This window comes from Cricetulus griseus, chromosome 2 (genome assembly GCF_003668045.3).
Source record: "Cricetulus griseus strain 17A/GY chromosome 2, alternate assembly CriGri-PICRH-1.0, whole genome shotgun sequence".
In the NCBI taxonomy this organism is placed as follows: domain Eukaryota; kingdom Metazoa; phylum Chordata; class Mammalia; order Rodentia; family Cricetidae; genus Cricetulus; species Cricetulus griseus.
Genome location: NC_048595.1, coordinates 235,858,394 through 235,873,780, shown reverse-complemented (window position 1 = coordinate 235,873,780; position 15,387 = coordinate 235,858,394). Strand labels below are relative to the sequence as shown.

Genomic DNA, 15,387 nt, shown 5'->3' with positions numbered 1-15,387 from the left:
TATATATTCTTTGCACCTACCTGGGAAAGTTCCTTTCCTTTTCTCCTGCTTCCTGCTTCAGATGTCTTTTGTGCTTGAGACGTAGGTGGTTGGTGAAGTTTCTGCAGGTGTTGTACATGTCCAGCTTTGCAGTCATTTCACAGACAGTATTTTGAACTTGCCTGAAGTCTTCAGGTGGACAGTAGGATCCATAAGGCCTCAGATGTTTACTCGCTACTGATTGTTTGTGAATCTGGAAGCATTAGTATGCTGCAGGGACAGTTTTTTCTGAAGCGTTTTAAGTTTATCATGTGTAGTCTTTAGAAAATTTGCTCTGGGCATGGAATTAAGATCATTGCCCAGTAATCAACTGTAGTCAGAGGTTTCTGTCCCACCCAGTCCTGCAGCCTTTCAGTCCAAAATGAACACACAGAGACTTATATTAATTATAAACTGTTTGGCTGATGGCTCAGGCTTCTTATTAGCTAGCTCTCTCTTAATGATTAACCCATTTCTATTAATCTATGTATCTCCATGTGGTCTTGGCTTACTGGAGACTGCACGGGCACCCTATCTTCTTGGTAGCTATGTGGCGTCTTGCTGGCCACTCATTCTCTCCATTCTTCTTCCCAGAATTCTCCTAGTCTGGTAGCCTGTCCTATACTTCCTGCCTGACTGCATCCTGCCTGTACATTGGCCAAAACAGCATTATTCATCAACCAATAAGAGAAACATACTCACAGCATACAGAAGGACATCCCTCCATCAATTGACTTTTTAGGTTCAATTTTCTAATTTCTAAATTCAGCTCCATAAATACATTCAAACTGAAATTTATTCTATCAGTTTGATTGCTTAAAAGTAGTTTATTTAACTATATAGATGACTGGAAAAGCACACCTTTCAGTCAGTGGGTACACTATAGTCAAAAAGCACTGATAGGTTTTTAAAGACCTATACTTTTAATGGTTTCTTCATGACATTATCATGTTTCCAAAAGTATTTCAGAACTCTATGTTTTTTTTGTTTTTCAAGACAGGGTTTCTTTTGGAGCCTATCCTGGCACTCGTTCTGGAGACCAGGCTGGCCTCGAACTCACAGAAATCCACCTGCCTCTGCCTCCCGAGTGCTGGGATTAAAGGCGTGCTCCACCAACGCCGGGCTTCAGAACTCTATTTTTAAGGATGGACTAGTTCCCCTAAATACCATATTTCCTGTCAGTCTATAAAAGGAAGTATTTGATGTTGAAATAAAGCTCATGACCTATGTTTTATGTTTGTGTTTAAGTTGTACATATGAGAAAGAATTATAAACTAAGATAAAATCTAATAAACAGGAGCAAAGAAATTACATTACAAATTACTTGCAATGATAAGAACCAGATTATCATTGTAGGAATATATGTTTTCATTTGATCAGTCTGTAACTATCTTTTTAAGTACATTTTTAAAATGAATATTCAGGGAATAATTTTTTTATCATTTTTTATTTGAATTAGAAACAAGATTGTTTTACATGACAATCCCAGTTCCTTTCTCCCTCCCTTCCTCCCCTACCACTCCCCCAACTAAAACCCTACGTATCACATATCCTTTCTTCTATTCTTCTCAGGGAATAATTTCTGTTTGCATAATAGTTTATGTATTATAAGTTATTTTGAAATTTATAAATGGGGTTTTTCAACATGTTACAAAATATATTCAGTTTTGATTTAGGGCATTTTAATTATTTGTTTTATTTGAATTATTCTTTGCTAATTTTAGTGGTGCTACAGTAAATAATTGCATTGTTCATTAATCTTATTTTCATCTGATTGAATAGAATAAATAACCTAACAACCAGCTTAACATTTTAAAATTATAATAGTGTGTTAGTTACTTTATTCACATTGCTGGATTCAGACAGTACAGTACTCTGGTGTATTTCATTTGTTTTGTTTTAAGAATATGAAGATGGTGATCTGTCCTCATGGATTAGCAGGGAGAGGTTTCAGAACTACCTTACTTTGGATGGCTTTCTTTTGTATGAACTTGGAGACACAGGTAACAAGCATATGGACATTCCTGTTTCATTACAAAAGTTTTCTTTGATTGAATACTTAATTATTGGTTCTTTTAAAGCTGCATTTCCTAATTAAAGTGCACTTGTGTGTACTAGGTCTGCTTTTAAAAATCGAGACATATATCCATACCACAAAGATAAGTATGTATACTTATATATCCATATCGTGGATATATACTTTCATATGAGGATCAGTGTAGCTAAAGAGAGGGTTTTTCTAACAGCTAATGGTAATGAGGAAGACAAGGAGCCTGCATGATTCAGGAATGAGGGGGAAAAAACCCCCAAAATCATGAAGCTTCGAGTTAAAATGAAGCTTTCTTATGGTCTTCTAAGGTCTGCTTTTACTTATGAGTAGGAATCAGTCATTATTTATTTCTTAAGGTCATATAGATAGTGACAAATAAAGCAAGAAAATAAATAGATGTGAACTACACATAAATTGAAAGTTCAGAACTTATAAGACACTTTTTTAGGAGAAAGTGTTATATATACTTAGACAATTTTAAGGGGAATATCTATTTATTGTTACCACAATTTCACGGTCATGTGTTGGAAGTGCAGCTATAGAAAAGAGGCATTTGAAAATTGAATTAACACAGAATAAAAACTAAGCATGCAATGTTTCAAGAGAAGAAATAATCATTATGGATTGATGTTTTCAACGAAAACAACATTGAGGGGCTGGAGAGATGGCTCAGCGGTTAAGAGAACTGGCTGCTCTTCTAGAGGATCTGGGTTCAATTCCTGGCACCCACATGGCAGTTCACAACTCCAGTTCCGGGAGACCTGATACCTTCATACAGACATATATGCAAGCAAAACACCAGTGCACATAAAATAAGAGTAAATAAATTGTTAAAATATATTAAAAAAACAACAGCAGTGAATTGAGATTGTATAGATGTATTATTTAGAGATGTATTATGCAGGGCGGGAGTAGGAAAAGTAGCAAAATAATGTAGAATGATATACTTTGTTTTATACTTAATCCTACATTTGTGTTCCGGCCCTTGTGAAATAATACTCCAGTATACTTAGGTGTATACGTTCCTTTAACTTTCCTCATAACTCTGAAAAACTGTTGCTTTCTTGAAGTTAAGGTTCTTAGCTAGTAAAAAGGCACCTCATCTTTGTTTTCCCAAGGCTTGTTATAGTGCTGAGAATATAATAGCTTCAGCCCACATGAGCACCACCAGACCACCACTGTTGTGTTATTACATCATTCTACCCTCCTGGGCATTCCCAGCAGGCTTAGGAGCAGTGTGTCACTCAATCTGATACTATGCGTCATCACTGGTGAATGGTGATCCATTGTAATTGACAAACTTGCCATGCAGAAGCATCTCCTTCATGTTATAAACTATTGCTTTTTTAGCACCAACAGTTTTTATAAGTTTTTTAAAATCAGTGTTTTTCTTTATGGTATACTTTTTGACAAAATACTGTGCCAGTCTGTGGGTCACATAAAACATTTTAATAGATAAATTACTACAAATTTATTATGATTTATCTCCTAGAGGAAATTTACCATTTGCTGTTGATTAAGTCATCGGTCCAGGCTACTCACAATGTACCATAATATGTTGGCTTAATTTTGTGTAACATGTAAAGGATGGTTGGAATTAAAGTCTAGAAACATATTCTGATAGTTCCTACTTACAGCAGAAGTAATATTTGATTAAGCATATGTAATGTGAATTACATCATTCTCAATTCTAGGAAATGAAAGCTATTATTCTTAATTTCAGGAAAGCTTGTGGCCATTGCAGTTATTGATGAGAAGAACACATCACTTGAACATACCAGGTATAGTTGCTTTGAAAAAGATTTAAGCCTCAAATGTCATCCAGTTTTTGCTTTGCCTGTAGCACTTAGATAAGGTGACAGGTGTTATAATGGGATAATTAAATTAAACTTTGTAACTAAAGAGGTGAAATATTTATTTGTTCTTCTACAGATTAAAGTCAGTTATTCAGGAAGTTGCTAGAGATTTCAGAGACCACTTCCATAGGTATGTGATTGTGTTCTAAAAGGTTGTCTTTGTTTGAAAGGTTGTCTTTGTGTGACTTGGTGTTACAGTGAAATAAATCTAAAACAGTAAGACAAGTTGAATATCCCTAATCTCTAAATTTTAAATCTGAAATCCGAGATGCTCTAAGGTATAAATGCATGGACTCTGATATGACACTCAGTGGAAAACTCTACAACTACTTCATATGATAGTGGTCAGAGCACAAAGTCACTTTTAAAGAATTGTATGAAATTCCTTCAGGATATGTATATAAGGTGTATGTGGGAAAAAATGAATTCTGTACTTAACATTTGGGGTCCTGCCCTAGAAAGTATATTGTTTATGTGTAAATGTTCCAAACCACAAAAACTTTGAGAAATGTGAAGTACTTGTGGCCCCGGGCTTTTCAGAAAAGAGAATCCCTCCCACACTTAGAAAGGGGAATCAAGAATTGCAGAAATGACCTGGAGCTTCAGGTTAGCGTGAGGATAAATCTATGTCACATCTGACAAGTTAGAGAAGCTGTACCCAGTCATTTACAATTTATTCCATTCCTGCTTCCTGATAGGAAAATTTGCCCATAGACTCGCAAATTTGAAACAGTTCAGATGAACAATCATATGTCAGGTAGACGATTATGACAAAACTTCAAATTAACAGAATGTAAAAATTTACTTAGGAATGAGATTTTTTTGCTGTATTCCAGATTTTTATGTTTGTTGCTTCCATTAAACACAGAAATAGAAACTTGCAGGATTCATTATTTTTTTCATATTTCAAATCTACTGAAAGTTCATTGTGCAGTTCTCCTGGTATATGAGACCTCTACTGAGTGACCCTATCTCATGGTAAATTGACTTTCCTTAAATGTATTTTCCTGGGAGCACATTTTCTTTCCCTGCCTTTTAAACATGTATAATGAGGTGAAATGTCTTAAAATTTGTTGCTTCTGCTTATATATTTGTTTATCGTAACACAGTAACACACACATGTTCAATATTGAAAGTTTATGTTCTTACCAAGTTCTCATTTGTGTTGGGTACCTTCTTTTTTTTTTTTTTTTTTTTTTTTTTAAATCTAATATTGTGTTCTTGCTCTTCTCTCTGTTGTTGCTGGTGCCTGATAGAGATTTTCAGTTTGGTCATATGGATGGAAATGACTATATAAACACCTTGCTGATGGAGTAAGTAAAGTGTAATGGTTTACTAGCAGTTTTTCCACTCTGGTATTTTAGATTTTGAGAGAAAAGGAAAGACTTAATTATCTGGGAAAAGCATATCAAAAAAACAAAACAAAACAAAACAAAAAAACAAAAAAAAACCTCACAAAAACCCACACCATTTTCTGATGCTGACAGTCTACCATTAAATATTCTAGTTTATAAATCCTTTATTTTGAGTTTATTGAGATTCAATTTTATTGTTTACTGTAGAAGATTATCTCCCACGTCCACATTATAACTTACGGCATTCTCAAATCATTCTACAATATGTGTATTTGTGGGTTTTTATGATACATACTTTAACAATTTTAATAGGTAATCATGGGCTGGTCAGGTTGTTCACTGGGTAGAGGCACTTGCACAAAGGCCTGACAACTTGAATTTGATCGCAGTATACACTGTAGAGATTCCATTCCTGGGTTGTTGGCTGATTTACACATACAATTATGGAAGGTACCTGAAGTATTTGACACTAGTATTTTAGAAATTCATTGACAGATTCATACGTGTGTAGAATAAAATTTAATTATTTTTACCCCATTCTCCCCTCTCTTCTCCACATTTCCTTCTGAAATCCTTCTGCCCAGCAAGTCTCCCTCCTTTTATATCTTCTTTTTGTGTATGACCCAACTGAATTAATGAGAGTTGTTTGCATGAGTGTGTGGTAGGTTGTGGACTGGAGCATTGGCAACATAGATGAAGAAAATGATAACCTCCTGACCTGAAAGCAATTAACTGCCAATAATTGCACAAGAAGGGATAGGACCCCATAGGCCCCTCCCCATTTGTGATGAAATGCTGACAAGCCCATGTTGTTCCCCAAGTGGCACTAAAGTTTTAATACCAAAAATAAAATACAGGGATGGAGAGATGGCTCAGCAATTAAGAGCACTGCCTCCTTTTCCAGAGATCCTGAGTTCAATTCCCAGCAACCACATGGTGCTCACAGTCATCTTTAGTGGGATCCGATGCCCTCTTTTCGAATAAAGTTGTACATGTAGATAGAGCACTCATATACATAAAATAAATTTTAGAAAAAAAATTGTTTATATATTTCCTATTGCCCATAAAACAATTATATTATAGAAGTTGTAAGGTTGATCTTGTATAAACCAAAGAAGGAAGATATTCTGTATAATCTTTTAAAGAAGATATCCTATAATTGAAATTCATATGTATATATCAAATGGACTTTGATAAGACCATTTCTTAAGTTTTTTTTCAGTGAATAGATATGATTTATTAAGAAAAAAATGGCAACATTACACAACAATTTTGTTCCAGTAACTAGCATCATAATTCAGGATGATAGTATCAACAGTAGATAACATTTCTTAATACATAGTTTAATCGGTTGTGAGGTAGTAGAAAATCTGAGCTCAAACTAGAATTCAGAGAGCATAATTAGCTTAAGTTGCTAGGTTTGAAGAGTATATTAGTTCTTTGTCTCTGATAAATCCTTGAAGGAATGATATTAAAAGAGGTAAGATTTATTTTGGCTCTAGTTTATAGGTCTTAATCAATGTTGGTGGGCTCCATTGTTTTCAGTCTAAAGGAGGCAGCGCATCATGGCAGCAAGAGTGTGTGGCTGATACTCCTTGCCTTTGGTGACTAAGACGCAAAAGAAAAGGAGACCAAAAAAGAAAAAAAAAAAAAAAAAAAACCACATTAAGGGCATGTTTCCAGTGACTGGTATATCCAGCTAGGCTTAACTGTTGATGAATTCCCTATCTACCAAGATAATATCACCAGTTGGGGATCAAGCCTTCCACACATGAATCTGCCTAGGCCATTTCATATTCAAGCTATAATATGTGCTTATGTGCTAAGATATGATCTGCTTTGATGAATGTTTAAGTATATTGGAAATTATATATGTCCTCTTGCCGGGTAGAATTACAAGAGACCACAGAGAATTCACAATACTGTACTGTTTATTCAACATGTTTAGTATGTATTTACTCAATTCTACAAGGTACCATATTGAATGTTTAACTTGAATTTTCTCATGTATTATTGGTTTCCTTATTTTATAATAAAAAACTTTACACGTAAGTAGCTAAGTTACTTGACTGACATCCTGTAATGTTGGTAGAAAGCTACAGATTCAAACACAGTGTGACTCCAGAGACTGTCCTCTTCCATGGGGGTTTCTGAGTGGCATCTGAGGTAGGATTAAATTTTATTAGTACTCTGTATAATTCTGTGCAAAAAAAAAAAAAAAAAAAGGAAAGGTTCTTGTAGATCACAGGGGTAAAGGTATTTAAAATCTCTCTTCTTCCCTAACTGTAGTTACTAAGATGTAAATGAGCATTAGGGTATTTATTATTGCTGTGCTTAATATAAATTGTGATTCTTTTCTTCTTCTTCTTTTTTTTTTAGTGAATTGACAGTCCCCACCATAGTTGTACTGAATACTTCAAATCAACAGTACTTTTTGCTAGATAGACACATTAAGGATGTCAGTGATATGGTCCAGTTTATTAACAGCATTTTGGATGGTTCAGTACCAGTAAGTACTTCATATCCATTTCAGAGGGATGAAGGGGAAGAGGCAGAAGAGAAATTAGCAGATCTTTACCTCTGATCCTGTGAAAAATGGATAGTCATTGCCTGGAAGGATGAGGGAGTCAGATTCCACCCACTGCATTCTTCTTCTGTGACAGAGGCTCATAGGTGCAAATGTCCTTCAGGGAGTTACCTGGAATACCTTTGTTTGTCATGATGATGGGAAAAGTGCTCTTGGCCTCTACTGTTGCATTAGAGATATTAAGAGGTTTGTGATGAGGAGTAATGCTCTTTAGAGAATTTTCATGGCACATAACACCCTTTTTGTTCAGTTGAATTAAGGGCAACTGGATTAAGTTAGCAGAAACAACTATTTTTTAAAAAGATGTGAAAAACACTAGTTTATTAAGCAGTCCACAAACATATTGAGAATCATAGCTCCAACAGGGAGTTCTAAAAATAATGTGAAGGAATTGTCATAACGACTACATGATCTTAATTTTTCTAATTTTCTTTTTTGTTCTCTTTAAATCTTATTGTAGTATTTCTCAAACTAGGTTGCAACTCATTAACAGTTATGAAATCCTGCTCAGGTAGAGATCATCTGTGATAAGCTCATACCTTTATTCAGTGAAAATATCAGGAAGGATCTTTGTTACATCAGTGAAATTTACTGTTTTCTTATATTTTTATTTTAGTTTTACACAAATTTTGAGAAGTCAACATGTATACCTACCTTGGTTTAAAGCCAATAAGTTGGGGAAACTTTCTTAGTCACATAGTAGCAGTATGATATATATTTAAACAGACTCATTTGTGGTAGTGAGAGCCCTTCTGTTTGTGATTTAGTGAGACCCGATCAGACTTTTATAACAGAGATTGCACTGGTCCTGTAGCTTAGGAATTTAAAGAATGGGCCAGATTTCTGGGATGGCTTGATTTCCTCAAGAACTTTGCTGTTTTTCAATACTCCTTGTTGAGCTGTATCTGTGGAAGGGTGTCCCTACTTAGTAGGAAAGTGTTCTGCCACAGTGTGGCTAAGTGGCCCAGAGAAATTCAAAGGTTGTACAAACCTAGGGAGAGTGACTCAGCTTCCAGTAAGACACAAGGATCATGAATAAGGGAACAGTGAGTTTTTAGGGTGTGTTAGCATAAGGTAGGAATGTAGGACATGAGGGGATGTAAACATTTAACATGAATTTGGGGGTGATGTGTGTAATATTTTGTAAGTCAACTTTATGATCTCCAGTTACACGGTTATGTATCATAAAATGGAGTACTAGTATGTGCATAACACTTTATTCTTATTAAATTGAAGGCCCAAGGAGGTGATGGTATGTTGCAGAGATTGAAAAGAATAGTATTTGATGCCAAATCTACAATTGTGGTAAGTTCTGGCAGTTAATTTAGTTACCTGGATAACTGAAAAACTTGGGGTTCTCAGCCACCTCTCTTTCTTTGCACTTGCCTGCCTTTCTTTTGTACTTTATTTCTTTAGATGGCAGACGTAAATTGTAGAATTAAAATGTGACTGATTTTCTAACAATGTCTTTCTTCATTTATTCATCGTAGCTGTCTTGCTAGCTGTTTCATGTCACTTTTCATTTGTTGAGTCTTAGGCCACCATGAAAATGTAACTATCCTTCTTCATTGGTAAGGAGTTCAGACATAGATAATAATTATCTAAGAGATCTTCTTCATGGGTAATGTGAGAAAAAGAAGGGTCTTTATTAAATACTCAGGCTATTTGGTCCCTTTTCCTATTGCCCCTAGCCAGTTCTGCATACATGCATACTCACAGTCAGTTCTGCACACATGCATACTCACAGTCAGTTCTGCACACATGCACACTCACAGCCAGTTCTGCACACATGCACACTCACAGCCAGTTCTGCACACATGCACACTCACAGCCAGTTCTGCACATTCACATGCACATGTATGAGCACCGTTTTTATCTTAGAGTCTTTAACATGGTGTGTAATGCTCAGGTATTGACATGTGTTTGTTGAAACTAAGTTGAGTAGTTCAGTAGTTCAGAGTGGAAATCTGTTGTGGCATAAATTTAAATCATGCTTTTTATGTCAGAATTCTGTTCAAGTACAACTGAATCTCTTCCCCACAGTCTATATTCAAAAGTTCCCCACTTATGGGCTGCTTTCTCTTTGGCCTGCCACTTGGTGTCATCAGCATCATGTGCTATGGAATCTACACAGCTGACACAGACGGAGGCTATATAGAAGAGCGATATGAAGTATCCAAAAGCGAAATGGAAAATCAGGAGCAGATAGAAGAGAGCAAAGCGCAGGAGTCCATCAGTGAAGGATCTCTGGTGCCTACTGTGCAAGAGCCCAAGGATGTATTAGAAAAGAAGAAAGACTGAAACTTCACAGGGGAAAAAAATATTTGATAGGATTTCAGATTATTAAAGAGTATTTATTGAATTTAGAGATTTAATCATGATCTATTTACAGAAGAGAACATGTTATTTGTATTTTGCTAATAACAACTGCATGAAATAAAGTAATCCTCCCATAAGTGGGAAGATATTGGAGCAGAGAGACAAGTTTGTCCAAAACAAAGCCAGGTGATTTCATCATTTACCTTGCAGATGCCCATTCTGTGCACACTCCTCTGTGTGCATGTCCTGTGACAAAGTTCAAAACTTGACAGAATATTAACTTGACTATTGCAGTGGAAGATACGTGGTTTTGCAGAGAGAAATAGTACTTTTACCTACTATATCAATTCTCATATTTTGGATAAAATTTATATAAACAAATTAAGTCTTTAAAATTTAGATGTTTTAAGAGAAACTAGTAGCTTTTTCCATGTATAAAATTTAAGATTCTGAGTTTAAAAATAGTGTGGTTTTTATATAGCATAGTGATTTTATTTTACTAGCTGTTTTTAAAGGAGAAATGTTACTTTTTTACTTATATTCAGTTGCATTATTATGATGTTGGCTGTGGTCTCATGAATTGGGACAAGAATCTTATAATTGACCTTTGCAAAATGACCAGGGTATGCAGGGAGTGGTGACGTTGGCCCCTGCCTTGTGCTGCTCAGCGGGGCACACTGGCCATCACTGCAGGAAGGACAGGCCCTCTTAGTACACCTCACTTTCAGCCAAAGCAGCCTAATATTTTGTTCTGTTTTATTTTTATTTTATAGTTTGAAATTACTTCTAAAATTTCTATTAGTTAAGCATGTTTTCAGAAGTAACATAAATCATGTTTTTATGAAATGTAAACTAATAATTTAAAATGTACTCCCACACCTATAGTGTGGGAGGACTTGTCCGTGATAATAAGCTCGTTAAACTTGGATGTCATGAACAAAGGGAGAGATCCAAGTTCCCTTCTCTAGCCTCTCATTGTTGCCTCCATGACAGTCATGACCTCTCATCTTTCATCATAATGCAGTCGTGTCTAAGAGTGGGTATTTTGTGATAACATGTTTACTACACATTAGTTAATTCTGAGGCCTTCATTTTAGCTAATTTCGGAATTTTTATTAGATAGTATTTAGGTGACTGTTTGTTGAGTAGTGTATGGGTTTATTGAAAGGATTTGCTGAGCATTTGCAAATGTGGTTTGCAGTTCTTACACTTATGTTACTTAGGGCTTCTGCTTTGATTACCAGGGGAGCTTCTGGTTTCTGACCCAATATTAATCAGCACTGAACTGAAACTGTGTTTGTTGAGCCAGGGAATTGTTATTCATAGTTTGTGTCCAGGTGTTCTTTTCATAGTTAAAAACATCATATTTAAAACATCCATTTTTAATACTTAACCACCCATCATTAACTTTTTTGATAATGGTATAAATATACAGTCACGGGGAATTTCATAAAATAAAAGAATATTTTCAAATGGAAACTGAAGATAAACACTGTTACTTGTTGCTGTGACAGGCAAACTCCTCCAAAAAATAAAGAAGACTCTTTGGAAAGGTTCATGATAGTTGTCACAATGGTCAAGTTTTTTTGCAGGAGGAAAGACCTGAACTGCATATAGATGACTCCTTTATGATATTTTATGGTAAGGAGAGAGACATGATGAAATAGGAAGTACCACTATCATCACTATCAAATGTTATGTGTATTTTGTCTTATCAATCGTAAGCTGTAAATAAATTCTAAGTAGGCAAAAAGAAAAAGCACGGTAAACAGAAGCGCAGAGGTAGTTTTTTGTATTTTGTTTTCTGTTTTTGTTCATTTGTTTATTTGCAATACTTTCCTTTATGAATCAGTGCTTTGGTTCTCTGTTGTGAAACAACTTTATACTGATCCTCATTCTGTTTGTACTTGTAAAATGTGTTCATTGAGGAAAAAAACCCAAAATCTATAAGTGGTTTGTAAGTGAATGTTTTATTTCTTTTTGTATTAAACTTCTACTTTTTGCTTATTCTTGAGGATATTTTTGTCTGCATTGTCAGGTTGGTCACATAACAAAGTTTAAAGTTTGTTTACTCGTATGCTTTTTAATGTGTTACCATTCTAAATACTGTTTGCTTATTAGGAGAACATTAGAATCGAGGCAGCTCTCTTCATAATCTAGGAAAAGATTGATCCTCTAAGTCAGTGGTAAGTCCCATGGTTAAATACCCACAACAGAATCCTTTCAGGAAATTGGAATTCCACCTTTTCTTTGATGTGTAAAGTTCTGATTTCTGAAATTCAAAAACATAGCTCTTTGGTGCTCAAACAACATTTTAAGAGTATTCTAGAGAATGTGCATACGTAGTCCAGCACCCTCACCATCTCTGTCTGAAATCCTTCTCTGTTGTGTACATCAATATTTTTGTACCTTCTAGTGTTTGAAACTTGTTTGAGATTTATTAGATGTATAGCTTTTGTTTTCTTCCTCACTTTAAAGGACTTCTGGAACCTGGTTTAGAAATGCCAATTGAGTAAAGGTGATGGAAAATGACTCTTGAAGAACTTGAGCAATTGTGTCTGTTGTTTATGTTTAGTCAGTTTTATTGTCCGTGATATTTCTAATATTTTGAGTTGGTAGCTCTTGATTTTAAAATATTTTCATCAGTGTTTACTGATGAAATCGACAGGGGGAGAAATGACTCAGCCATTCTTATGCAGAAATTGTTAAGCCAGTGTGAGATATAATATTTAAGTGGAGGGACTGAGTTTGCCATTTTATTTTTACAAATATATTTTTTTCTGAATGTTTCTGAGTCCCAAGAATGAACAAAATAATCGTAATAATTTTCTAGTTTGGAATTAGCTATAAAGGTTTTTGAAAGTCTCTATTAATACTAACTTGTTGAATTGTGATACTCTGCCTTATGGCATCAATTACAAACCTTTGTTTTTCTAAAATAAAGTAATTAAAAATATGATTGCTTAATTGCTACATTTAATGTGTATTTTTCAGAAGTTTGCCACATGACTAATTCTATAAACAAAATCAAACTACAAGTAATATTTCGTGTAATATTTTCCTTTTCTTGAAATGGTTTATAATTACTGAAACACAATTTTAGATTTTAAGCAGGCTTGGAAATGAATGTAGCTTAATTCCTTATAGACTAAAACCCCAACACCCATTTGTCTAGTGTATTTTGATTTTCATAAAGCCTGTTTTTTTTAAATATTTTTTTCGAAAAGAATACCTCAGTTTTTCTTCCAAAGTTAAAGTTAGAACTGGGTTTGAATTTTGAATTACTAAGTTACAATCCTGGATACAATACTACTATCCTTACCTCTTATTTTTGTTATCAATAAACAGAGAATGTAAAGTCTTTGGGATGGGGTGGTGTACTTTTTGTATTTGAGTTTTAAGTATTTTGACATTGAGTGGAAAACATATTATAAAAACATAAATTTTATGCAAAGTTATTTTTTTAAATTTCTTGCATCAGAGAGATGTGTTTTCATGGGTTAATGGGAACAAGAATAACAAGTGAGCCCAAAATATGAGCTTGCACTGATTTTCAAGTTATGAGCGTCCACAGTCCACTGAGTTATGTGTGAGGAGATGTCATGTGTCGGGTTGGGGGCACCGTCTGTATGAAAGTCTGGTCTCACTTCAGGGCTCTTTTTTTGCTCCAACATTGTGAAGTTAGGAAAGCCAGTTAACCTCTCCCACTTCTGAATTACCTGTAATTTGAGTATAATGTTACCTATCTCTAAATTATGAAAGTTAAATGGACCTGTGGCTGGCATAAGACTATGAAAAGCCTGGCAAGTTCTTTCATATTAAGAGATGGCTGTGAGAATTAAATCACTAGTTTCCACTAAGAGTATTTCCAAAGATAATCCCTGTGGTGTTAAAGCTGAGAGAGTGTCAAGGAGTGATCTCAGCTGTTTGTCATTATAAAATATTAGGAAATGTGAAGAGTAGTTGGGAAGGACCAGGAAAACCAGGAGAAACATTTAAGGCAAGAAACACACAGAAGTACTCACTCAAGAGAGGATCTATGAGCATGGTAATTATGAGAGAAAATGTCTTCTTCCTGCTCAGTTTGTTCTTGAGATTATTTCTGTTATTGTGACTCATACAAAAAGTTTAAAATGTGATCCGGAGCTTAGTGATCATCATGAAAATTTGCAGATAAAAGTAGTGAATGTAAAGAACCTATCAAAACATTCACCTTATTCAGTTTGCAAGAACTCGCAGTATAGATTAACCCTACAAGTGCTATGATAATGCTCTTTCTTGTGGTACCTCTTTTTGAATACCAGAGAACGTATGTGGAGAAAAATCCTATGAATGTAAGGAATGTAGGAAATTGTTCATCTAGTGCGTGAATCTTATCAGGAACCAGCTTATTCACACAAGAGAGAACCCTATGAATATAAAGAATGTGGAAAGTCATTCAGCAGAGGAAATCACAGGAGACAAATTATACACTTCCAGTCAGTGTGGGAAATCCTTTGTTCATAGCTACAGGATGATCAGTAATCAGAGAACTCACACTGGAGAGAAACCCTATGATTGAACTGAATGTGGTTAACTTTTAGATACAGCACTTTTCAGATAGTTTTTTCAGATATAAAAGTCTTACCCTACATTAGAGAACTCAAATTCAAGTGTGGCCCTATGAGTGTACTGAATGTGGGAAGTCCTACAGCCAGAGGTCTCAACTATGTTGTTGTGGACCATAATATTTACACTGGACTGGAGTCTTTTGAGTTTAATGAATGTAGAGAATGTTTGAGTTGTAGCTCTCATCTTTCCTAATATCGGAGAACCCACGCTGGAGAGAAACTATATGAATGCATTGATTGTGGGAAGTTCTTCAGCTAGAGTTCTGCCCTCATTGTACATCAGAAAGTTCATAATGGAGAGAAACCGTATGACTGTTTTCAGTGTGGGAGGGCCTTTATCTGGAAGAATGATCTCAGTGCATTCTTACTGGATAGGAGGCCAGTAAATTAGGCCTATAAGTGTAGCCTCAAAGTAGCATTATCTTCAGCCAGCACTCTCCATTTATGATCTACCTGTTAGCTCAAGCTAGGAACAGTTCCTCACATGTCATCAGTGTGGAGCAGGACTACTAACCAGATAAATCATTGTAGAGAAAGCACTGATTCAATACAGAGCATCTTTCATCTTGAGTTTAATGGCTGAAGAGAAGCT

At 35.2% G+C, this 15,387-nt stretch overlaps 1 protein-coding gene across 3 annotated transcripts in view; it reads left to right on the top strand.

The window, feature by feature from the left end:
- The window catches only part of Tmx3 (thioredoxin related transmembrane protein 3), a 30,511-nt gene extending 17,359 nt beyond the window's left edge, over positions 1-13,152 (top strand). For 2 of the 3 annotated variants that reach the window (XM_027403645.2, XM_027403643.2), the window contains exons 10-16: positions 1,923-2,021; positions 3,792-3,849; positions 4,001-4,054; positions 5,181-5,237; positions 7,659-7,788; positions 9,103-9,171; positions 9,910-13,152. In XM_027403645.2, the coding sequence (XP_027259446.1) occupies positions 1,923-2,021; positions 3,792-3,849; positions 4,001-4,054; positions 5,181-5,237; positions 7,659-7,788; positions 9,103-9,171; positions 9,910-10,167 (725 nt within the window). In that variant the 3' untranslated portion in view covers positions 10,168-13,152. The remainder of the gene's footprint in view (positions 1-1,922; positions 2,022-3,791; positions 3,850-4,000; positions 4,055-5,180; positions 5,238-7,658; positions 7,789-9,102; positions 9,172-9,909) is intronic. The other variant, XM_027403644.2, reaches the window with a different exon arrangement.
- The last annotated feature ends 2,235 nt before the right edge of the window (positions 13,153-15,387 follow it).